Genomic DNA, 24,051 nt, shown 5'->3' with positions numbered 1-24,051 from the left:
TACAGCAGGGACGCAACACAGTGCCATGTGAAACTTAAGGAGCTCAGACAAACGTACCAGAAAACCAAGGAATCAAATGGACACTCCGGGACAGGGCCCCAGATATGCCGCTTCTATGCTGAGCTGCATGCAATTCTATGGGGGCCGCCACCACTACCCCACCCCGTCCATGGACTCCGATGATGGGGTACTCTCCGCCATGCCTGAGGATTTTGCGGATGGGGAAGATGAGGAGGAGGAGGAGGAGGAGGAGGAGTTTGAGGACAGTGCGCAACACATCTTTTTATCACCCTGACTGAAATACCTTCCCAACCCAACAAAGCCGAAGAAGGGACCTCTGGTGAGTGTACCTTTTTAAAGATATAATACACATTATAAAAGCAAGCATTTTTTAATGATTAAGTAGCCCTGAGGACTTGGGATGCATTCGTGGCCAGTACTGCTACTGGAAAAGTCTGTTAATGTGTCTGGGGATGTAGCGGAAATCCTCCAGGGACATCTCCATGAAGCTTTCCTGGAGGTACTCTAAAAGCCTTTGCAGAAGGTTTCTGGGGAGAGCAGCCTTATTCTGTCCTCCACAGTAGGACACTTTACCACACCATGCTAGTAGCAATTAATCTGGTATCATTGCATGAAAAAGCCTGGCAGCCTATGGTCCTGGTATTTGCTGGCATTCAAGCAACGTCCGTTCTTTATCTCTCTGTGTTATCCTAGGAGAGTGATATCGTTCATGGTAACCTGGTTGAAATAGGGAAATTTAATTAAGGGGACATTCAGAGGTGGCCGTTCCTAGTGGGGTGTTTGCCTGTGGCTGAAAATCCTCCCCGCAGTTAGCCATGCGGCGCGGGGGGGGGGGGGCATTGGCACTGAGCTGTTCACATTTGGCTAGCAGGGATCTTCCCTGATACCAGCCACGCAGAGGGGTAAGGGGTAAAGCAATCATCCCATAGAATTGGATGGGGGGGTAGTTTGGTTTCTGCTGCTGCACATTAACAGGAAAACCACAGCACTAAATGGCCAACTCAACATGCTTTGCTTGGTATGGGAGAGGAAGGCACTGCTGTTATGAAGGTTGTGAAAGCCGAAAGACTATAGCTTACCATGGCTGCCTGCAAGCTGAATTCTGTTGTCCGGCACTGCATGTGTGATCCCTAACACCAAAGCCGCAGGCACTCAATATAAGATGCAAACTGAGACCTTGTACCAAAATCACATGCACTATGTAATGTGAATAGTGTTGTTCACCATAAAAGAGTATAGCCATTGTTCTGTAAAATGAATCTTTTTAAATAATTCACTCTCTTTTTTTCCTTCAGCAGCTGCAAATATTTCAAGTCTCCCTCCTCCATCCCAAAGGCTATCTCAGATAAGGCGGCGGAAAAAAATCGCACGTGCGATGAAATGTTCTCTGAGTTCATGCAGTTGTCTGTCACTGACAGAGCTCAGCAGAATGTGTGGAGGGACACAATAGCAGAGTACAGGAAAGTGGCCGATGAACGTGAGGAGAGGTGGCAGCAGGAAGATCAGAGGAGGCATGAGGCAATGCTGGGGTTACTGCAGGATCAAACGGACGTGCTCCAGTGTCTGGTGGAGGTTCATGAATGGTAGCAGATTCACAGACTGCCACTGCAGCCTCTGTTTAACTGCCCTCCCTCCTCCCCAAGTTCCATAGCCTCCTCACCCAGATGCCCAAGAACATGGGGGCGGGAGGGTTCCAGGCACCCAACCACTCCACCCCAGTAGACAGCCCAAGCAACAGAAGGCTGTGATTCAACAAGTTTAAAGTGGCCTTTTCCTTCCCTCTTATCCTCGTCCCACACCCCACCTGGGCTACCTTGTGAGTTATCTCCCTATTTTTATAATCAATTTAATAAAGAATACATGTTTTTTAAATGATAGTGACTTTATTTCCTTTGCAAGCAAGCTGTGATCGAAGTGGGGAGGGCGGGTGGCTTACAGGGAATTTAGAGTCAACCAAGGGGGTGGGTTTTCATCAAGGAGAGACAAACAGAAGTGCCACATGGTACCCTGGCCAGTCATGAAACTGGTTTTTAAAGCTTCTCTGATGCGCAGCACTTCCTGCTGTGCTCTTCTAACTGTCCTGGTGTCTGGCTGCACTTATTCAGTGGCCAGGCAATTAGCCTCAGCCTCCCACCCCGCCATAAACGTCTCCCCCTTACTCTCACAGAGATTGTGGAGCACACAGCAAGCAGCAATAACCATGGGAATATTGGTTTTGCTGAGGTCTGAGCGAGTCAGTAAACTGCACCAGCGACCCTTTAAACATGCAAATGCACTGTCTACCATCATTCTGCACTTGCTCAGCCTATAGTTGAATGGTTTCTTACTACTGTCCAGGGTGCCTGTGTATGGCTTCATGAGCCAGGGCATTAAGGGGTAGGCTGGGTCCCCAAGGATAACTATAGGCATTTCAACATCCCCAACAGTTATTTTCTGGTCTGGGAAGTAAATCCCTTCCTGAAGCTGTTTAAACAGACTGGAGTTGCTGAAGACACGAGCGTCATGAACCTTTCCCGGCCATCCCATGCTGATGTTGGTGAAACATCCTTTGTGATCCACCAGTGCTTGCAGCACCATTGAAAAGTACCCCTTGCTGTTTATGTACTGGCTGCCCTGGTGATCCGGTCCCAGGATAGGGATATGTGTTCCGTCTATAGCCCCACCACAATTAGGGAATCCCACTGCAGCAAAGCCATCCACTATGACCTGCACACATCCCAGAGTCACTTCCTTTGATAGCAGCAGCTCAATGATTGTGTTGGCTACTTGCATCACAGCAACCCACACAGTAGATTTGCCCACTCCAAATTGATTACTGATAGCTGTCTGGCATTGCAAGCTTCCACAGGGCTATTGCCGCTCACTTGTGAACTGTGGGGGCTGCTCTCATCTTGGTATTCTTGCGCTTCAGGGCAGGGGAAAGCAAGTCACAAAGTTCTATGAAAGTTCCTTTACACATGCGAAAGTTTCGGAGCCACTGGGAAACATCCCAAAACTGCAACACTATGCAGTTCCACCACTCTGTGCTTGTTTCCCAGGCCCAGAATTGGTATTCCACGGCATGAGACTGCCCCAGTAACACCATGATCCCCAAATTGTTGGGGACCGCTGTTTTAGAGAAATCTGTGTTCATGTCCTCATCACTGTGCTGCCATTGCCTGGTCTTTCAGGTGCTGATTCTGCATAAACTGCATGATAATGCAAGAGGTGTTTACAATGGTCATAACTGCTGCAGTGAGCTGAACAGGATCCATGCTTGCCATGCTATGGCATCTGCTCAGGCAATCCAGGGAAGAGGGCGTGAAATGACTGTCTGCTGTTGCTTTCACAGAGGGAAGGAGGGTTGGCTGATGACATTTACCCATAACCACCTGCGACAAATTTTTGGCCCCATCGGGCATTGGCAGCTCAGCCCAGAATTCCAATGGGCAGCAGGGACTGTGGGATAGTTACCCACAGTGCACTGCTCGGAATGTCGATGCTTGTCACGGTACTGTGGACGCACACCGCCAAATTAATGTGATTAGTGTGGACACATGCATTTGACTTTATACAATCTGTTCCCAAAAATCGACTTCTGTAAAATTGGAGTACTTTCATAGTGTAGACATGGCATTAGTATATTAAATCCCCTCACAGCTCATCCTCAGCACTAATGCCTATGTTGTAGCAGAATATGGTGATATCCCTTTGAAGTAATAACGAGTACATTATAGTTGCACTTTGTTCAAGATATCAGTTACAGTATGTGAGGGAGTAGCATAATAGTTAATTTCTGTAATAACAATTCAGTCAAATATTATAAAAACATATTTCATAGCGATGCTATCATTAGAGGGTTGTGTAGAATTTCACTTCTGTGGAATTTGAATGATGAAATGTACAAGAACACTGAAAACACATTTGATAGCATTTGAACAAAAGAATTACCATAGGTAAATTAACTAAAGGTAGGCTTGTCAGAATTTGATTTTTTAATATAATTTTGACGGATAATATCTATGTTTATTTTTAAGTATTTTTTTTTCTATTTGTAATCAATTTAAGCTTCATCGATGCATAAGATTATGGGTGTTAAGCTTTTATATTTGTATCTATTTAACATTTCACAGCTGCAGGAAATTATGGGAGGGGGGCATCACACAGTAGACCTTCAGATTCAAAAAGTTAGAGCTTTGTAACCATCAAACCACAAATTGTTGACATCGCATGTCAAAATATCGAGTTAATATTCTTAAATCAAACTCTAACAAGTTCTCATGCAGCATTTTTTATATTGCCTATCTGTAAATTTCTATGATCATCCATGGAAATATTTTTTCATCAGTTTGTGTGTGTACAGAGAAGTTGACCTTTGCTGACATTTACCAATACAAATATAATCCTTCCAAGCCTAACTAAAGGCAACTGTATATTGTCCTATTGAGTGACCTCTGTAACAGTTTCACTACCCTGCAATGAGCTCATATATATATATAAGAAAGTTGGTCTTATTCAAGTACTTGTGACGGTTAAGAGTCAAGACCATATATAATGTTGAGATCAAGGAATTCTGATGTTGTAACAGTAACCAAAAATGCCATTAAAATAGTACACGAGGTCATCAGGTGCCTGAGATGTTTACATAGCCTTATCATAGTTTTCCACTCTTGTTTTCTTTAAATAAGGGTCCAAATGATGATCTCAGATTCATTAATTCACTATTGTATGGTGTATTTTTATTAATTACTTCCATTTAGGAGAGCATTTGAGACTTTTTGGATTAAAAGACACTTTCAAGCTTCAAAACTGACCACCATCTTGGATTTGTATTGCAATTCGAAAAGAAAAGTCTCCCGATGAAGATTTTTAAAAAAGGTTTCTTTTAATCAGTAAAAATCTTTCTTAGGCATTTTTTTAAATGATCAAGTGTAATTTTTTCCATGTGAAGACAGACCTTGAAATGATTTCATAAATGGGCATAATGTGTCAAGGAGGAAATTTAATTTTAACTTCAGGTTTGAAGCTTCAGAAATAGCCAGGATGATGTCGTCCACCTCAGAAGGAAATACAACATGCAAAGACTGCTGTGTGGGGCACTGGGAGTCAGGAAGCCAAATAAAGTGAGTGCTTTCTAACAGTAATTTATCTGGAAAAAATGTTTATTTACATGTTGAAAAAAATAAATATAGATATTACATTATCAGGGAACTACATATTTGCTTCTTATAAACATATACCTTTCCTGTTATGAACTACCATAGATACGATGCAGGCTGTTTATCCTAACTGGCAGTGATTTTGTTTTGTTTCTTTGCTGTAACTATTAACCTGCCCTGATGGATAGATATTGCCACTCTTAGGCTTGAGCCTAGTATCTTTTACTTACACAAATAGCCTTAGTGAAGTTAATGGCTATTCCCATGTAAAGTGGGGTGTGTGTGTGTGTGTGTGTGTGTGTGGAGATTTGGTCCCATTTGATTTGAGTGTGGCTCATGGAAGATGAATTTCTCTTTAGAGATAATAGTGACATCACCATGCTTCCTTTATAAATACCAACAGATTGGATGTCAGTGTTGTGCTTCTAAAGAGAAGGGGTCAATTCCGATGTTAGTATAACTTTTGCTTCTGAATTACACCAGTGTGACCAGATTCAGGCTTGAATTTCCCTCAAAAGTCTATGTAATCCATTAAGTTTCTGTATGTAGCAATCTAACAATTAGCCAGTTTAACAAAGAATATGACAGTCTTCCACACCAGGGACAATCAGAAAAGTGTTTCTGTGTCTTTGCCACAAGCTTCTTCCAGTGTTTGGGGAGATGGATTCACCTGAAAGGGACTTTTTAAAAAAATATATTTTCCTGTGGTTGCTGTGTCTGTCTGTCCCACCAAAACTTTACATTTAAATTACTAAAATAATTTCAAAAATTGATATTTATGTTTCCAATTTATTTTCTATTGGCAGCTAGTGGCACATTTTGTTATGAGTTAATGCAAGGGAAATATTTTAGAATTATTGATCAAGTACTCTTACAACTTGAAGACTGTATGATTCAGCAGATAAGGTGAGAAGCCTTTTACCTTTAGATCACTGGTTTAAACCTGACCCAGGCTGGTACTGACTTAAAAAAATGACCCCAAAGAAATGAGTTGATGGTTTCAGTTCAATTTCTAATAGATATCATAAAAAACACCACCATATCCGGAACTGACTGCTTTGCTGGAACTCTTAGCAGAATGGCCAATGAGTTAAGAGCAGGTATTCACCCTGTTCTCCTTAAAGGGGCCCTCCAGACCAGGGAAGAGACATGTTGACAGAAAAGGTCTGAGGGAATTTACACTGCTGCTGTCAGTGCTCTACCTGTTCTGTGCATAGGGAGAGGGCTTAAGTTTCTAGGGTTGTCAATTTGGCCCCTTTCATGAGCAACAAATTAAGAAAGGGGCCAGGGAGGTGGGGGGTCTGGGCTGGGCTGGGCTGAGAGTCCTAAAATTAAACCTATCTGTTTTGTTTTGTATTTATTTATTTTAAAGAACATTTTCTGCTGTCACCCCATAATTCAGTTAACTACATTTACTTTTACATTTACATTTCATTTCAAAATGTAAAAGTTCAGCATTACCACCTACAAAGAAAGAAATTGGAAAAGTGCTGATATCAGCCACTGATCTCCATGCTGACTACATGTTCATCTGAGTCAAGATAACATTGTCGTATTGGGAGCCTTGTTTCCTAATGATTACCTCCATAATTACATAATTAAATATCTGGCCCAAAAGAAAACATGGTTTTATTCTCCTATTCTTCATTCACTTTGATGCTGGGAGAGCATCTACTGGTGATGTTATAACTAGAGATGGTTAATGGTACTGACCTGCTTTGTAAAGCATTTTGAAATCTACTGATTAAAAGTGCTATGTAAGAGCTAGGTATTATTATTAACTATTTTAAAAATGAGGGAATTCAGCTAGAAATCACAGGTCAGATTGTGCACCCACACAAGGACAGCTACAGTGGAAAAAAGAGGGCATCAGGAGTCTCTGCCCACATGCCATGGATGGCTGCAGGAGCGGGGGGGCGGGGAGTTGCAAGGACAGTGACGTGGAGCTGATCCTCAATTTAGGAAGTAATCAACATAGATTGTGAAGTCCTTGGAACAGAGATTGTCTTTTGGTTCTGTGTTTGTACAGTGTACAAGGAAGTTCTGGTCTATGATGGGCCCGAGGCACTATCACTATATACATACTAGCTGCCCGCCAGAACTAGGCCAACATGTGGTGGGTAGGGGTGATTTAGGAGGGCATTCCTGTAAGAATTTCAGTGGCGTGGCCTTTCCCACACTCTCCTACAACGTTGGATAATACTTTAAGGCCACAATCTGGCCCTTGCTTTGGGTTTCTGATATTTGCTAATGCTGTATATTTTCAGCTTCCTAGTTTCATTGCCCCCACCCACAAGAGGACAACTATCCAATAACATAATTTTATGCTGCTTCTGAAATTAAATGTTCCTTTATGATAATAATCTATATGTTTGGAATTCCTGGCACATTGCTTAGCTGTGATTTTTAGGGCACAATTAATTTCTGGATGCAAGTCATCACATAGACACCCATAAAAGCTCCCTACATGTGGTTAAATCAGAATATTGAAGCTGAATACTTACTTCCCATTCATTTCTGAGAAAATGTTGCCACTGATATATAACTGTAAATTTTGCCCTACTGGGGAGCATTAGACAGTCATCAGTTATTAGTGACTTATGTAAAGTTTTCTGATATTTTATTTTCCTATGCTGAAATCTGAGTAGTGGGATCTTAGAAAAATGTCAAAAAATACAATTTTTTTCAAAGTATTTTTAAATGTTGCTTTAGCAAGAGGGTTCATCTTTAAAGCTTTCCTTTGCTCTATCTATTTTCAGCCACAACCACTTAGCAGCAGCACTGAAATGGGCCTAATCACATCAGCCACGCCATCAAAGGCTCATTCACCTGCACATCTACCAATGTGATATATACCATCATATGCCAGCAATGCCCCTCTGCCTTGTACATTGGTCAAACTGGACAGTCTCTATGTAAAGGAATAAATGGACACAAATCAGACGTCAAGAACTATAACATTCAAAAACCAGTTGGAGAACATTTCAATCTCTCTGGTCACTTGATTACAGACCTAAAAGTGGCAATACTTGAACAAAAAAACTTCAAAAACAGACTCCAACAAGAGACTGCTGAATTGGAATTAATTTGCAAACTGGATACAATTAATTTAGGCTTGAATAGAGACTGGGAATGGATGGGTCATTATACAAAGTAAAGCTATTTCCCCTTGTTTAACCTCTTTTCCCCCCGCCCCCCATTCCTCAGACTTTCTTTTCAACTGCTGGAAATGGCCCACTTTGATTATCACTACAAAAGGTTTTTTTCCCCTCTCTCCTGCTGGTAATAGCTCACCTTAAGTGATCACTCTGGTTACAGTGTGTATGGCAATACCCATTGTTTCATGTTCTCTGTGTATATAAATTTCCCCACTGTATTTTCTACTGAATGCATCCGATGAAGTGAGCTGTAGCTCATGAAAGCTTATGCTCAAATAAATGTGTTAGTCTCTAGGGTGCCACAAGTCCTCCTTTTCATTTTGCAGCCAGTAATCACTGATGCTAACTTTGAGTGTAACACACATCATCACGGCAGTTTTCAGAGTAGCAGCCGTGTTAGTCTGTATCCGCAAAAAGAAAAGGAGGACTTGTGGCACCTTAGAGACTAACACATTTATTTGAGCATAAGCTTTCCTGAGCTACAGTTCGCTTCATCGGATGCACTGAGTGGAAACTACAGGGGGGAGATTGTGTTGGCTCTGTAAAGCAGTAGGGCTCTGCAAGCCCCCCAGATCGCACTGAGGGGAAAAGGGGAGGAGAAAACTTAGTTGAAGGGTTAGAGCTCTGCCCTGTTTTTCTCTCTCCCGCCCCCCATCCCCCGAATTCCCGAGCTGCGGCTGCTCTTTCTAACGCAGAAGACCCCCCCTCCCCTCCTGATACCCAGAGGAACGCATCCCATCGCCAAGGCGACGCTAGGTGGCGCTCTGCAACCGCGGTTGGCCTGCGGGGCAGCCTGTTTCCAGGGCCAGCTGCACGGGGTGCGTGTGTGTGAGAGTGTCCCTGGGATGCCAGGGCGCAGGAAGAAGCGCTGGAATAAATGAGGAGCTAGAGCCTAAGCGAAGAGCGGGCTTTAAAGGGACAGAGACGGGGGGGGGGAGGGGCTCGCCCTCCTTTAGGCTGCGCCCAAGGCTGAAGCTGCAGTGCTCTCTCCGCCGTGTGATATGCGCTAGGCATGGATTTCACGCTGGGGGCTGCCCCCGCATCTTGCACTTGCCGCTGACCCGGGGCGCGGGCTCTAAAAGCGAACAAGGAATCCTCGGGGCGCCCCCGTCTGCCTCCGGGGCGCGCCTTTCAACGCGTGCAGCTGGTGTCTCCTGGGGGAGAGTTTCTCCCGTTTTGTGGTTTCCCCTCGGGGAGGGAGGGAGGGGGGGGGGTGGCTCCGCGCGTTAGCCGGCCGCTCTGACCCTTGCAGGACCCTCCAGCTAGGACGATCTACCCCGGGCAGGGCTGGGAAGTGTGAGCCCGCGAGGGTGGGGTGTCTTACCGGCGTGCTCTCCAGCCCCTATGCCCGGCGTGTGAGGCAGGGACGGGTGTCCGTGTGCGTGTGCAAGAGGCAGAGGGAGGGAGGGAGGGAGGGGGGGGGGTGCTGGCAATGGGCGGGAGAGAATGAGGCGAGCCCTGCTCCCTTTTCTTTCTGCCAGCACCATCTCAGCTCATTGTCTCTAAGCAATGCAACTTCGCGGACAGCTACCTAGCCAGCCCGGCGCTCCCATCATGGACCTACCAGGTAACCAACACCATCCCGACGCTAGCCGGTCCGCTTAAAATACGCATCGGCCATGGGGAGGCGGGCACGGGGTAGAGTCTCGGGAGAGGGGGCAACCTCAGTGCGCTTTTAATTCGTGTTGAAGAGGGAGGGGAACTGAGATGCAACTTCTCCGAAAGAATCGAGATGCCCTTTGGTTTCCTGCGGGGGGGAGGGGGGGGATTTCTTAGTCTTTCTTTCCCCTCCCGAGAGTTGAATGAGCCGGTACATTTCAAAGGGGCACCCTCCGGCTCGCAGCTCAGCTGGCCCGTGGAATCGATTAAAAGTAGGAATTGGCGCCCGTGCCCAAAGTCTCCCCTAATTCAGAAGAAAGAGGTTGCCGCAAACGCGGGCTTGGGAAGAGAGCTCAGCAATGTCGGGCATATACCCAGCGCCTGGCTTCGCAGTACGAAGGGGGGTTGCTTTGCTTGCGTTGTGCCTTGATGCTTGTGAAGTCTATCCCCGTGGCTGACACTAGCGAGGCGGCCGAAGGGGCGCAGAGCGCCTTGGCGGTGAGGCTGCTCGGGCGCCCGGCGCTCTGCGAGACGGGGCGGGGGAACCTGCGTCGATCGCGCCCCCCGCGGCTGCGACCCAAAGTCCGGCTGGGGGCGCTTCAGTGGGTGGCTTCAACGCCCGCCTTCCGCAAGGGGGATTAAAGGCGAGTTGGGGAATCTGTCGCTAGGGCTGAGCGGCCTTGCTTTCGAGGGGCGTGAGCCAAACATAAAGAAATCCAACTACCCGTGCGCTTTACCTTCCCATCTCAAACGGCGGGGGGACCATGGCAGCACCCGCCTCCCGAGGCGGGGTGGGGGAGGCATCTGGCATGGCACTTAGGCAGCTCCTGGATCGGTTGTGCCCCCTTAGTGACACCCTGCACGGGAGGGAGGTGGGGGCGCGCTCGCCGGGCGGGGCGGGGCGGGGCGGGGCGGGGCTCGCCGGGGGGCTAGTGCGGTGTGTGCGGGTCCCTGTTCTCCCCGGAGCGGGGGCTGATTGCTCTCTTTGCCGTTGCCAGGCTGTGCGCCGCCCGCCCTGTGAGGACGCCTCGCTGCCCTGCCCGGAGGAGGGGGACTCGGATCTCGTCCCCCAGCCAGCTGCCCCGGAGAGAGAGCAGGGGAGGAAACAGGCGCAGCCCCCCCCCCCCCTTGCGCCCTGATGCCGGCGCCTAGCCGGAGCGGGAGCAGCCGCTGGCCCCTGCCGAAGATGCCGGGGCTCGGGCGGCGGGGGGCGCTGCCGGAGCCCGCGGGCTGCTGCTACTGCCTGGCGGCGGCGCTGGCCCTGCTGCTGCTGCTGCTGCCCGCCGGCTGCCCGGTGCGTGCGCAGAACGACACGGAGCCCATCGTGCTGGAGGGCAAGTGCCTGGTGGTCTGCGACTCCAGCCCCTCGGCGGACGGCGCCATCACCTCCTCCTTGGGGATCTCGGTGCGCTCGGGCAGCGCCAAGGTGGCCTTCTCGGCCACCCGGAGCACCAACCACGAGCCGTCGGAGATGAGCAACCGCACCATGACCATCTACTTCGACCAGGTCAGCCAGCTCCTGCTGTAGCCTGCCCCCTCCCCTGGGGCTGCTGCACCTGCGCCCCGCCATCGCTAGCCGCCCGGACGCTCCCCACTGACTCCCCCCCCCCCCCCACACACACACGCACGCCCCTGCTGTGGTCCCCTCGCCCGCATCCCAGCCACTGCATGGAGTTTGCAGACAGCACCCCCCGGCTGAGCAACTTCATCCTCCCGAGGAAGAGTTTGCATTTGCATTATTCCTGCTCCATAATGGAGGCTTCCGCTTCGCATGTCTATGGCGCCTTCCAGGCAAGGATCCCAAAGCTCCCAGCAAATCTTTGCTGATGGGAGTTAAAGGGGGCGAGGGCGCGCCGGGCGTTCAGGGCAGCAACCCCCGTGCTCCCGGCGAGTCAGGGAATCTGCCGATTCCGAGTGTATTTGGCAGAGTTACCGCCTCTGCCTTGGGTGAAGGGTGTTTCCTGGCCTGTGTTGTCAGAGTAGCCAAGCGATGCGTAGCGAAGGAGTGGGGGTAATTTTGCACGATTGCTATGCAGTGCGGAATGGTGATGCGGTCTCAGAAGGCACCCGGAGCTCATTCTGTTTCCCTCGTGTCTTTTCCTGTGTGGCTCCCCCCTGCCCTTTCGCAGGATTTCCCGATTTTCAATGCTGCCACTGGAATTGTTGCGTGTTCTGATTAACGACCGGTGTTGAACATCTGCAACTTTCTTTATTCGGTTGCATATGGATCTAGAACTCGTTAGTATCTTAAACAAAACCACACACACACACCCCCGCAAAAAACCCCTCTCTCTCTCGAAATCTTAACCAGTTACAGTTTAACTAAGGAGTCTCGACCATGCCCTTTGATTATCAGAGAGAGATTTCTGTACATCGTTTATTGTATATGTTTGGCTATCATCAGTTTGTTCATGTAACTTCATCTCCATTTTTCCACAGTAATGAAGCTATTTTCTTTTTCCTGGTGGCGTTCATTTTTTTCTTTAGTTCATTAGGGCAAATGGTGGGGGTTAAGATTTTGATTTTTTTTTAGGAGTGTTGCTTTTTAATTTTATCCATAATTTCAGTTCGGGGGGGGGGGGGAGAAAGGTAAAACAAGGATTGCAGCCTGTAAATCTAACAGTCTGATAGAAAATACTGAAAAGGGAGAGAACTGATGTGTGATATGGCTACTGGCTAGACCCTTCTTCCTTCTCCCCTTCATCATCTCAACCCCTCAAATACAAAACATTCTGGACTGGGATCACCAGTCATCTGAGCAGTAGGTTGAGAAATAAAGGGAAATGGGAAGAAAGGAAGGAAGGACTTAATAGGACTCTGATCATTTTTTCCCCTCTTTCCTCCTTTTAGTGCCTCTCTTATCTTGAGCTCAGGGAATGGTAATCCATAGAATATTGAGAGAGAGTGGATAGAGCCAGGGTGGGGATGAAGAACAAGAAAGACATTCGGAAACCCCTTTTGAAACATTCAGCCAGTTTCACAGTTATGTTTTGCTTTGGGTTGTCTAATATGCCTGAGTTTTATTGTTTTTTAAACAGCTTTTCTCAACTGAATTTGGAAAGACTGAATTTTACTACTTGCCTAGTTATAGATAATGAAACATGGGCACATTCACTATACAGTGTGGGTTTTATCCGTGCCCAGTTAAAACACCCAAACAGTTTGTAGGTAGATTTCTGAGAGAGGAGATTGGGCAGAAGAATTGGGGGCCTGATCTTGATCCCATTGACTTCAATACAAGTTTCATCATTAACTTTAATGGAAGCAGGAATGGGACTCTCTTGCAATGACTGTGTAGATGTTGGTATTTTGTGAATGTGATTTCCTCTTAATTGTAAATATGGCAAATTGGAAGAGTTCTGGGGATGGGGGGGGGGACACACAGTAACAAACCCCAAACAGTTTCTTCCCATAGATTCTCTCCTGCCCCTTTCCGCTTGGTAAAATGGTTTGGCTGATTCACTTGGCGTAGAAGGTCACCTTACCTCATTCTAAATGTACGAGTGCACTCCCTTGCAACAGTCTTCACTATTCCTTACTCCAGGTTCTGAGATGGCCAGAGCTTCTTCCTGTGGATATAATGCATCCCACTTATTTATTCAAGTCGGTTATAATTGGTACCAACCCTCCAGAGGAAGAGAAAGAGAGGAGTGAATTGGCAGAAATGATATATAATTCCTCCATCCCTCCACTCAGCTGCAACATGTTTAAGTCCTATTTTGTTATGTATTTGTTTAACACATTAAACGTAGGGAATAATTAGTTCCAAAAGTGCCATATAAAAATCCATTCCACATTTACTTGAGTTACTATTCCTTTCTCTTTGTCTGTCAGTGGTAATATGTCTTCCCCTCCTTTACTTTACTGAGGGTGTGGTTTTTCACTCAGTTTAACAGGGACTGGGTTCATCACTATGTTAATAAATCACTTTATGAACTACAATACTTCTTAAATGCCTTGGAAATTGACTCCTTCCCCCTGCAGTATAGTTTAATCGTATTGCAATTACCATTTCCAATAGGCTTTATGTGGGTCATGGAGCTGATGCAGATTTTTTTTGGCATTTAATTGTTTGGTTTTGTTTGCTTTCCAGGTATTAGTTAATATTGGCAACCATTTTGATCTTGCTTCCAGTATATTTGTAGCACCAAGAAAAGGGATTTATAGTTTCAGTTTCCACGTGGTCAAGGTCTATAACAGACAAACTATCCAGGTGGGTAGTAATTTAAACACTCCATAGAAGATTCTTCATTCCTGTACTCTGTTTGCTTTAAAATTTGGACCTATAAACACTAGTTGGTATATAAAAAACACAAAAAGTGAAGAATTTATACATTTACTGTTTATTAAAGTGAACATTTTGTCTGCTGTATAAAATGATGGAATGAAATAAGAATAATCATTGATTACTTTTATATTAACTCAAACCTGTTGCTTTTGAGTGTGAAAGGTTAATGAAGTGCATAAACAAAAATTACTTAATATTGAGAAAACTCAGATTCTGTCTCTTTGCATTTTAGGTAAGTTTAATGCAAAACGGCTATCCAGTGATTTCAGCTTTTGCAGGGGATCAAGATGTCACCAGAGAAGCAGCCAGCAATGGAGTCTTGCTCCACATGGAGAGAGAAGACAAAGTGCATCTCAAACTGGAAAGGGGTAACCTCATGGGAGGGTGGAAATACTCAACCTTTTCTGGCTTCTTAGTCTTTCCACTATAAAGAAAGACCAAATAGGAGCCAGATTCCTGAGCTAGAACAAGGATTGAGTCTTTAATGACACCCTGAACTTGGCAGAACATGATAATATTTCCAACAATGCAGTGAGACTGTCATGGTAGAAGAATGATAACCTTCTAAACTCCAATATTTGCTTTGAATATTGACAATTCCTCGGGAAACCTGCGCCTCTAATTAGTTTTAGACGACAGTGATCTTTAGGAGAAATGAAATTATCGACCTGAGCAATTTGTACCTGTGATTGTAAAGTCAATTTCGGATTTTATTGTTGGGATCATTGACTTTTTTTCTTTCTTTCTGTTGTTGTTGTTGTCCTGATGAGACAAGTAACTCGGACCACACAATCACTTGTCAAAGGCTCACTCCAGAGCCAGAAGAATCCACCATCTGATGAAGTGTTCTTTCAATGATTTTTCTTTGTGTTGTATAGCCTTAAGAAAAAAAAAAGAAAAAAATGGCTTCAGTCTCAGTCCTGTATTTTCTGGGGGAGGGGGAATTCTGGATATTATTGTGTCAAGAAGTGCTTTATCCAGTGAAGCAAAATTTGCACGATTGGAACCTATTTTGTTTTGTGTTGTTCATATTTTTCATCAACAACTTATTTTTGTTTTCTGATTTTTTGTGCTAAAAATTGTAAGCTAGATTGATCGATAAGTCAAAACAAAGCACATATATACTTTGTAGCTTCAAGTAAAACTAACCAATGAACAATTCTATCTGCACTTTTCAAATGATCTTTACAAATGCATTTAGAGAGGGAACTATGTGATCCTTGAGTTATAACCTCAAATCCGTAAAGAAACTGACATTTCTGAATTATCCTGACATTTCTAGAAGCAACAGTAGAGGCTTTGAATATCTTATCTGACCACACCCTAAAATATATTATTTCTTTGTATTACTGAGTGTATTTTGGTGCTTTTATCTGATACGTATTTATTATACGTGTTCATTAATGCTTGAGTACAGTTTGTGGGAGCACAAAAGATGACAGACCAAACTCTTTCCACTCCAAGTTAAATAAAATAAGATCCCTGTTTTCCCCCACTAGGATCAAGTATATCATCAGTTACAACTAGTATTTTTGACAGCATATGGGAGTAGGATGTCAGAGGCCTGAGGCTGTGAAACTGGTTGAAGGTTTATATAGAATCAGTGAATGCACCACAAATTATACAATTTTTTATTTATTTATTGTCTGTATATGCTTCTCCTCTTAGTACATGGAGTCCAAAGAGATCTGGGTGCAGACTCCATCAGGTACAGTATGCCAGGAAAAGTCATTGATTCCAAATGATAAAAGACGAAACCTCAGGTTGAATTCAAATTCATCCTTTTTCCATCAATGTAACCAAAATGCTGACTAACTTAAGATTCAGAATAAATGGGTTTGATGTCCATCTTGCTTTTTCACTTCTATCTATAAGGGTCAGAATATTACATTGTGTACTTAGCAAATACTGCAGTTCTTGCTCATTTTGCTCATTATGATGGCCCTGTTGTTTTCATTGTAAATTTATCATTAAAGGACACTGCCCATTTTTAAAAAAATCATATTCTTTAAAAAACAAACCAATCTTACCTGTGTTTTCTCTAATACCTCAGATTATTAACACTGAAATAATTTTTAAAAGCTACTGTATTTTCACCATCTATGCTGTTTGTTTACTTTTGGCACTTCACTTAGCTTGGCTCAGGAAAAAAAGACTGGTCAGTGTAGTTTTTGTTTTTAGTCAGTTACACTTTCTGGTTCTCAAGCACTGGTACACTGCTGCAATTATTTGGTTACAAACTCTTCAGGGGAATGTTTAAATCAAGGGGGGAACTATTTCAATTAGAATAAAAAGAAATAATGAAAACAATTTTATAAAAATTAGATAGTGCAAACCCACTTGTTTCTTTTATTTAATTTTAGGGTATAAAAGACCTGACAGACTCCTTTGAACAAGTAGACACTAAAGTGGGAGCAAGTTACTGAGCTTAGAGTTTCTAAGATATCCTCCCAGATTTGTTTCCAAATTCTGTTTGCCATAATCACATATGCAGTCCCATTGACCTCAGTGTGATTATTCATGTGAATAGTGTGAGCATGATCAAGCCCTGAGTCTTGCCTCAGCCAAGAGATTCCAATTAAGAGGAGGACCCCTTCCCAAAACTAGAGATATTCTGGCACCTCTACCTTGTCCATTTATTTAAAAATAATGGATAGATCAGGCTTTCAATCTGAGGTGGAGGAAGGCCTCTGGTTTATTATTCATTTTCCTATTGTTTCATTCCAAGTCTTGTGTCCTGGTACTAAGGGATGGAGTTAGGAAACCTATATAAAATGCTAAATTAAAGGCAAACGGAATAGCATGTTCTTATTCTACACTAGCTATACTGAGAACAGTTTTTCCTCTTCTCAGAGAATTCTCTGTAATTGTTAGCTTTCTCCCCACTCTGTTTTACTAAAATAGTTTCTAAGTCGGTAGAGGGCCCAGTCTGGCTTTCATTGAAGTCACTGGGTGCATCAGTGGTAAATGGAATATCTCAATATCTGTATCAGAGAGATGAGACATACATTGTGGAACTCAACAAAAAAAAATAAACTTGCTAAAGAGACTCTAATACAGTAGTCATGGACAGTAAATGGAATTTAATAGTGATTGATGAAAGTTATTTCATTGGATGCAATTTAAGATTGGCCTAAATGATGTTGTAAATTTCATGTTGGTAAGCAGTGTGAGAGTTAGTAAGTGTAAACATACTCCTTAAGGGAGCTGAATAATGGGATCATAACAGGAATAGCGACCAACAGGAATAATTAAGAAAGGTGAGACCGGGCAGACCTCCTGCAGCTCTAGTAGGAAAGCTTTAGCTCTCTGTTTTTCTTCAGTGGTGCCCGTTGGATGGTGGAATCTGGAGCTGCATTAGGAAAAGAGAAATATTGTCAGTGTACCTTGTTCAGTTCCTCTAGCACTGTGACAAGTACAAGCAGAGTCTGAACTTGACCCTTCAATATGTGTGCCCTCAACTTCTATTGAAAGCAGAGGGAGTAAAGAGTCTCTCTGAAGTGGTCAGCACCTTGCAGCATTGATCTGGTTATGCAGAAACCGTCCTCCCAACCAACCAATCAAAAAAACACATCAAGGAAATGCTCATGAGTTACATTGTGTTTGTCTGTTTTATCTTTTCTGCTTTTAAACAGGAATATCCAGTTTCTATTGGAGAAGCTTCTATTTATACTTGACCAAATTGGCAAAGTATACGATAGACTTAAAAAACACAGCATCATTAATGAGCTAGTTATATCATTTTCATGGGTAATGATATGTCAGTATAAAGTCTCTGAAAATAATATTTACTATAAATATGTTAAAAGTACAGTGCATGTCCATGGGACAATTTGCATTTCTAGGCAGTGGGACCACTTGCTGACCTAGCATAAAGTAGTGTGACTCCCATTGGCTCTAGTGTTGTATTTGGCCTAATAAGTAAAGGTCTTTGTTTAATGAATGAGTCTGACTGCTAAATACATAATTTTGATAGACTCTTACTTTGGTTATGCAGTTTCATGAATCAGAATGATTGAAATATTGCTTAATGATTAGTGATTACCTGTTAAAAATATCAGGGTACATTGTTATAACCTCTTGGAGTTAAGGTGAGTGAGGTAGTATCTTTTATTGGACCAACTTCTGTTGGTAAGAGAGACAAATACATCACAACCACAATTATATACAGAAAGGCTGGTTGGACTTAACACAGCACTTAACATTTGATTTAATGTTTTTATAATCAAGTATCAGCAAAATGAAAGTCTGCTTTCTTAGCAAAATAAATAAATAATTTTCTGAATGAAAAGGCCAGTCTTGCTTTCCTTTCTCATATGAGTAATTCTGTTGATATAAATGGGACTATTTGAATGAATAAGGTGGGCAAGATTTGGCATGAATTGGGGAAGTGTAGACTTTTGTCAGTGTCTGATCCTGCTTACTTTTAAAATAAGTGGCAATAATCCTTTTGACTTCAGTGGGAACCCTACCTGCTGCAGGCAACAATCTGCGATTTAAAAGTGTTACGGTATTGATCATTATCCTGCCAAAGCACCCAAGTACTAGAGAAACTCCTTTAACTCATTGTGTTGTAAATCCATCTTCAAAACGAGCACCTTTCTGGTTTTATATAACTTTATAAACCATATAGCTGCTTTTTTTCCCTGTTAGCCCTTATTGGTGCCACCCAAAATGAAGCTGTTATGTTTATATCATGCTTTGCTGAACTTTAACATGAAAATATGTGGCATATGTGGAGTTCACATAACATTTCATACTTCTCCCCCTGACAAAATAAATCAAATTAATTCGATGAATCCCAAGCACTCTTCAGCAATAAAATAATGAAGATGACAAACTCATGTGTCTAAGTTAACCCTAAATGTATTCTCTTTCATTACACTGATTTTCTTCTAATTTCAAACATGTAAGAAATAGTAATTGGCTCATAATTAATATTTATATTACATATTTTAATTTTCTAACAAATCTACATATCAAATGCTGCAGATAATATAAATAGTAGCCTAGTGAAATACTGCAATATAGTTCATATGGATTCCAAATACAATAAATAGAAAAATCTGTATCAATAGAAAGGTGGCAGAGTTAAGCACTAACAGAAAATGCCAAAACTAAGGTAGCAACCTTGATGAAAGTGATTGCTGCCACTTCCACTATAATAATGATCAATGTAATTTTTAAATATGGATGTTCAAGAAGTTACATTGAAATATCTTGCGATGTGCTCTTTATTGAAAGGATCTCATTCAGTGTGCCTATTACAATGACTTTGCAGAAATAGGACCTCTTCTGTATATAACGGCTATCACTACACTAGGCATAATGGAGTTGACGGTCATTATTTCTAATGGATCCTTTTGGACTCTGTGTGTGTGTGTGTGTGTGTGTGTTTGTACAGTATATTGAGAGAGAGAAAGAGAGACTGGTGGTGGGGGGGGAGGTTATACAAATAGATAGCATTTTCTTATGTGTCTTGTCCTTCATTTCGCCTAAGTATTCACCTGAAAAGATTTTCTCCCATTTTAGCAATAGGTACTGTAAAGCGATAGGTACTGTATATTAATATCTATATCTGAAAGTACATGGAGAAATATCTTTTGCAAATAATTTTATAAATGTAAGTTCAGAAAGCTGCCACTATTTAGGTAGTGTTTAAGATGAAGTGTAGCACAGAGTTAATAATAAAAGGCTCCTGTGGTTTCAAGAAGCTCCAGTTCTGTTAAAGCTCTTGTGATGTCTGAACTCTTTTGTGCTGTGTAATGCATCCTGAGAAGTGCTGTAAAACACCAGACAGTGGAGCTATCACAAATTGGCAATTCTTTCTGTCCTTAATCGATTGGCATTGGTTGGAAAGTAGGTGGTACACATCGATGTTAAAACTATAAGGGAAAATTCATCCCTCTTATTTAGCAGCTTCAATATTCCCCTGCTATCTTCCTTTTTTTCCCCCTGTACATTTTCTATATAGCTATGTACCTTGAATGTCACATGTTCAAAACAAGACTATAGAATCCTACTATGCATTCATGGGGGACAGGATGAGAGGGATTACCCATTCTCTCACCCCTTCTCTCCCCATCCCCCTCCATACACACACTCTTGATTTTTATCTTCACTAGGAAAAGGGTCAACAATGCAACATTAATTTCTAAGTACATGCAGTAAGTATAGGATTTGATGCATGACAAACTATATGAGAGAGAATCTTTCTACTCCCTAGCAAATTATTTATTCTTAAATCCAGAGCTTTATTAGATTTTTTGGGAGGGGTTTTTTTAGGGTGATTTCTAATACATCTGCCTGGGAACCGCCAGCAAGAAACAGTTTCTCTGTCCCTTCTCCTTTAACCTGACCTTGCTGGAGATTCTTGTGTTATCATTAATCATCATCATCTTGCTGTACCCTTTATCTTGACTATCTAGTAAATAAATAATAACTGTACTCTTTATCTTGACTATCTAGTAAATATGAGCTTCCATGATAACTTTATTTTGATATAAAAACATAGATTTTCCTTCCTCATTCCAAAGGTTTCCTCTACTTCCTAGCTCTATAACACAGCATTAAATTAACACCATTCTCTTGCTAAGAACTTCTCATCACTGAGACCTGTTGCCTCTCGCTGTATCATTTGGAGGGAAATTCCTAATTTGGGATTCATTTTAAGGCAGGCTTTATAAAATATCTTATTCTTGTGATGGGGCATTTTTCATAAAGTTTTCCAGTGAAACATTTTTTGAAATCTTGTCCATTCAAATGATCATAGCGCCAGAGTCCTATCCATTAGACACATAAGCCTGCAGTCCCACAGCACCCATTGAACTGAGCCCTAACTGGTTAATAAGGAACAGAAAACAAAGACAATTAAAATAGAATGTACATGGATCAGTGAGTTCTGATAAATATTTTGATCCTGTTAAATCTATTTCCCAGAGGAGAGAGTTTGCATATTAGAGGTGACCCTACAGCCCTTGATCTTCTTAGTCCTTTTAAAACATCCTATGGCCAGAGGTACTAGAAAACTTTCTGCATTGTCATAGAACCTTTTCAGGTAATATAAACCTTGGAGTGCAAGTGTTAAGAGATAGGAAAAGAAAAGGAGAATGCGAAAGACAGTTCTTTGACTGGATGCAGCTATGTATTCCATTTAGGTGTGCAAATGAAGCTGCTGAATTTTGCCTAGCTGTACCCCTTAGGGCCATGCTTGCACCCTGTGGCCCTAGCCTCTTCCCTGGCTATATAAAAGTGTCACCAACCCAACCCCACTCAGTTCCTTCTTGCCACCTGCAGCTAGAGTTGTCGCTCGGCATGGGCAGCATGTGACTTCCACATTTGGGGAGGCTGGGTATGAGCACCAGAAGCTTCCTCCCCCAAGGCCTGCCCACGCTCCACCCCAGGCCCAGCCTGGGGCTCGGGGGAGTGGATAGAGAGGCACAAGTGGTGGGTGGGTGGCTCTGCAGGAGAAGAAGCAGAGTGGGGACAGGAAGAGGACCAGCACCGGTGGGGCCAAGGGGGAAGAGGACGAGTGGGAGTGGGGCCTCAGGGCAGAGTGCAGGCGGGACTGGGGCCTTTTGGCAGTGGCGCTCCAAAGACAGTGGGCTGGCACACTTCCAGAGAGATTTGCACCAAATCCTGTTCAGAGTGGCTTAGCCTCCCCTGGGCTCTTATGTCCGCTGCCCATGGAGCTTGGTGTGGTGTTTTCACCTCACATTTTCACTCCGTTTTTGGAGTCTTTTTTTCCTTTTTGTTTTCCTCTATATATTAGTTAGTTAGTAGTACCTTAGGTTTAGTTTAGTGTTAGAATAGTTGGCTGCCCTGTGTGATGTTCACACCAGGGTTCAAGCATTGTTCATTGTGTGGGGGTGCCACCCCCTAATAGTGATCCCCACATGCGATTCTTGTTGTGTTTTGGTAAGTGACACATTCTGTAAGTAATTCAAGTAACTCAATCTGTAAGTAATTCAAGAAGAGGACTCAGCACCTTCTGCAGCAGGCCATGAGGCCTACTTCTGCACCAAAGCCCTCATCTGATGGCAATCACCTTTGAATACCGCTCCACATTCAGACCCTACTGATTCCCTCAAGAGGAAGAAGAGTAATTTTGCCTCCTCTGGTGTGGCAAGGAAGAGGTCCCATAAGATTAATCAGGACTACTCCAGGGCTTGAGGAGACTCTCCCTCATAAGATAAATGCTGACCACCACCATACTACTTCCAGCATGCAGGATGGATCAGGTCTCTCTAACTGATCCCCAGTATGGTGTGGAGATCAGCAAGATCTGTACCATCGACTCCAGTCCCAGCTGTGGGGCATCTGTTGAGTTTGATACTGATGACGTTGGTATCAGTGCCTACGGCCTCCATGCAGGTAGCACATCAGGCAGCTTCAGACCTGACTTGCCTCTCTGTGTCTGACGCTAGTTCAGGAGTTGTCCAGTGCCATAGTTTCTACCGCTTCATCCTCTGTCATACCCTTTGAACCTTCTGGCTGTATCAGTATCTCTGCTTGCACTGCCAACATCCCAGGGTGTGGAATTGAGTCTGATGCCATCCCTGACACTGAAGGCCCACTTGGTGCAGCTGCACCCCTCAGCTTCCTCATTGCAATGATAGCAGATCCCATCATTAATCTTGGTACAGTCCTTGGCCTTGGTGCTGGCACCTTCTATGGTACTGGGTGGAAGTGTGTCTCACATGGAACTGCCTGTGCCAATATCCTATTCCCCTTGTGCACCAATACCACCCCTGTCCAGATGTTTGGATGAGTCCAAACGTTTGTTCACCCTGGAAGGGCTGGCTCCCCAATTGTCACTAAAGAATCTCTGGGACTCGTCAAGATCCAAGTTGGGGTCATCCTACCCTTTGCCTTTTCCTGATAGGCCCCAGAGATCTTCATATCAACATTGGTACCAAAATCAGCATTGTTCGTACAGTCAGGACATGGGCTCTTGTCTCAGTGTTTACTGGATCTTGTGGTTCAAGAACAGGATCCATTATTGGCACAGCAAACTGCTTCTTTGTACTCTCTGGATGACTCTTGTGGGCTGGGCTTCTCTTGTCCGATGCTGGAGGACTTTAAGGCATATCAGGACATCCTTTCACATATGGCCACTAGATTAGGCCTCCAGGCTGAATTTCTGAAGGAGAATATGCATAAACTGCTGGATATTCTCCACCCATCAGCCCTCCATCTCCTCTCTATCAGAGTCTCTACTCTTGATGTTCAATGCAAAAGAACTGAGAGGGATAGGAGCAGCACAGCCATTATATAGTCAGGGGAAGGGTGTGGTGGGATGGCTGCCCCACTCCCATGAAAGAGTGGACCAGGACAGGCCAGTGCAGCTGTGCAGTCTGGCAGCCAGTAGGGAAGGGCCTGCTGGGATCCAATCATGACTGAGCTTTTGGCGGCCAATCAGGGCCAGGTTCAGCCCTATATAAAGGCTGCCCAGGAAGCGAGCAGTCGGTGTGTCCCAGACCTTCATGGGGGGAAGGTCTGTCTTCTGAACAGGACAGGACAGGACAGGACAGGACAGGACAGGACAGGACAGGACAGGCTTGAGGAAGCAGAGGAGAGCTCTAGCCAGACTGCCAGCCCTGAGTAGAAGGGCCTAGAGGGTGCAATGGGGTCAGAGGGGAAGTGACCCAGGGAAGACTGAAGGCAAGGGGAGAGAAGGAGGGCAGGGAGGCTGCCGTTAGAGGGTCCCTGGGTTGGGACCCAGAGTAGTGGGTGGGCCTGGGTTCTGTCCTCCCCTTCTCCTCTTGTGTTGCACTGAGCTGTGGAGCAGTGGCTGAGTCAGGCTGCAATCTGCCTCGACATAAGAGGGGCTAGACTTGGAGGTTGT

General features: G+C 44.0%; 1 protein-coding gene across 1 annotated transcript; it reads left to right on the top strand.

Moving 5' to 3' along the window:
- Positions 1-9,171: 9,171 nt before the first annotated feature.
- CBLN2 (cerebellin 2 precursor) lies at positions 9,172-15,553 on the top strand. Its single transcript, XM_038388234.2, has 4 exons — positions 9,172-9,884; positions 10,915-11,423; positions 14,010-14,129; positions 14,437-15,553. The coding sequence occupies exons 2-4, from the start codon at positions 11,055-11,057 to the stop codon at positions 14,632-14,634; spliced, it is 687 nt and encodes a 228-aa protein (XP_038244162.1). The 5' UTR covers positions 9,172-9,884; positions 10,915-11,054; the 3' UTR covers positions 14,635-15,553.
- Positions 15,554-24,051: the final 8,498 nt, after the last annotated feature.

The sequence above is a fragment of the Dermochelys coriacea genome, chromosome 2 (genome assembly GCF_009764565.3).
Source record: "Dermochelys coriacea isolate rDerCor1 chromosome 2, rDerCor1.pri.v4, whole genome shotgun sequence".
NCBI lineage: Eukaryota > Metazoa > Chordata > Testudines > Dermochelyidae > Dermochelys > Dermochelys coriacea.
Note: the sequence above shows the minus strand (reverse complement) of the source record. Positions and strands in the feature narration are given on the sequence as shown.

Coding starts and splice junctions, on each gene's coding strand:
- CBLN2 (XM_038388234.2), top strand. CDS start 11,055: ATGCCGGCGCCTAGCCGGAGCGGGAGCAGCCGCTGGCCCCTGCCGAAG. Junction 11,424..14,009: donor TGACCATCTACTTCGACCAG/GTCAGCCAGCTC, acceptor TTTGCTTTCCAG/GTATTAGTTAATATTGGCAA. Junction 14,130..14,436: donor ATAACAGACAAACTATCCAG/GTGGGTAGTAAT, acceptor TTTGCATTTTAG/GTAAGTTTAATGCAAAACGG.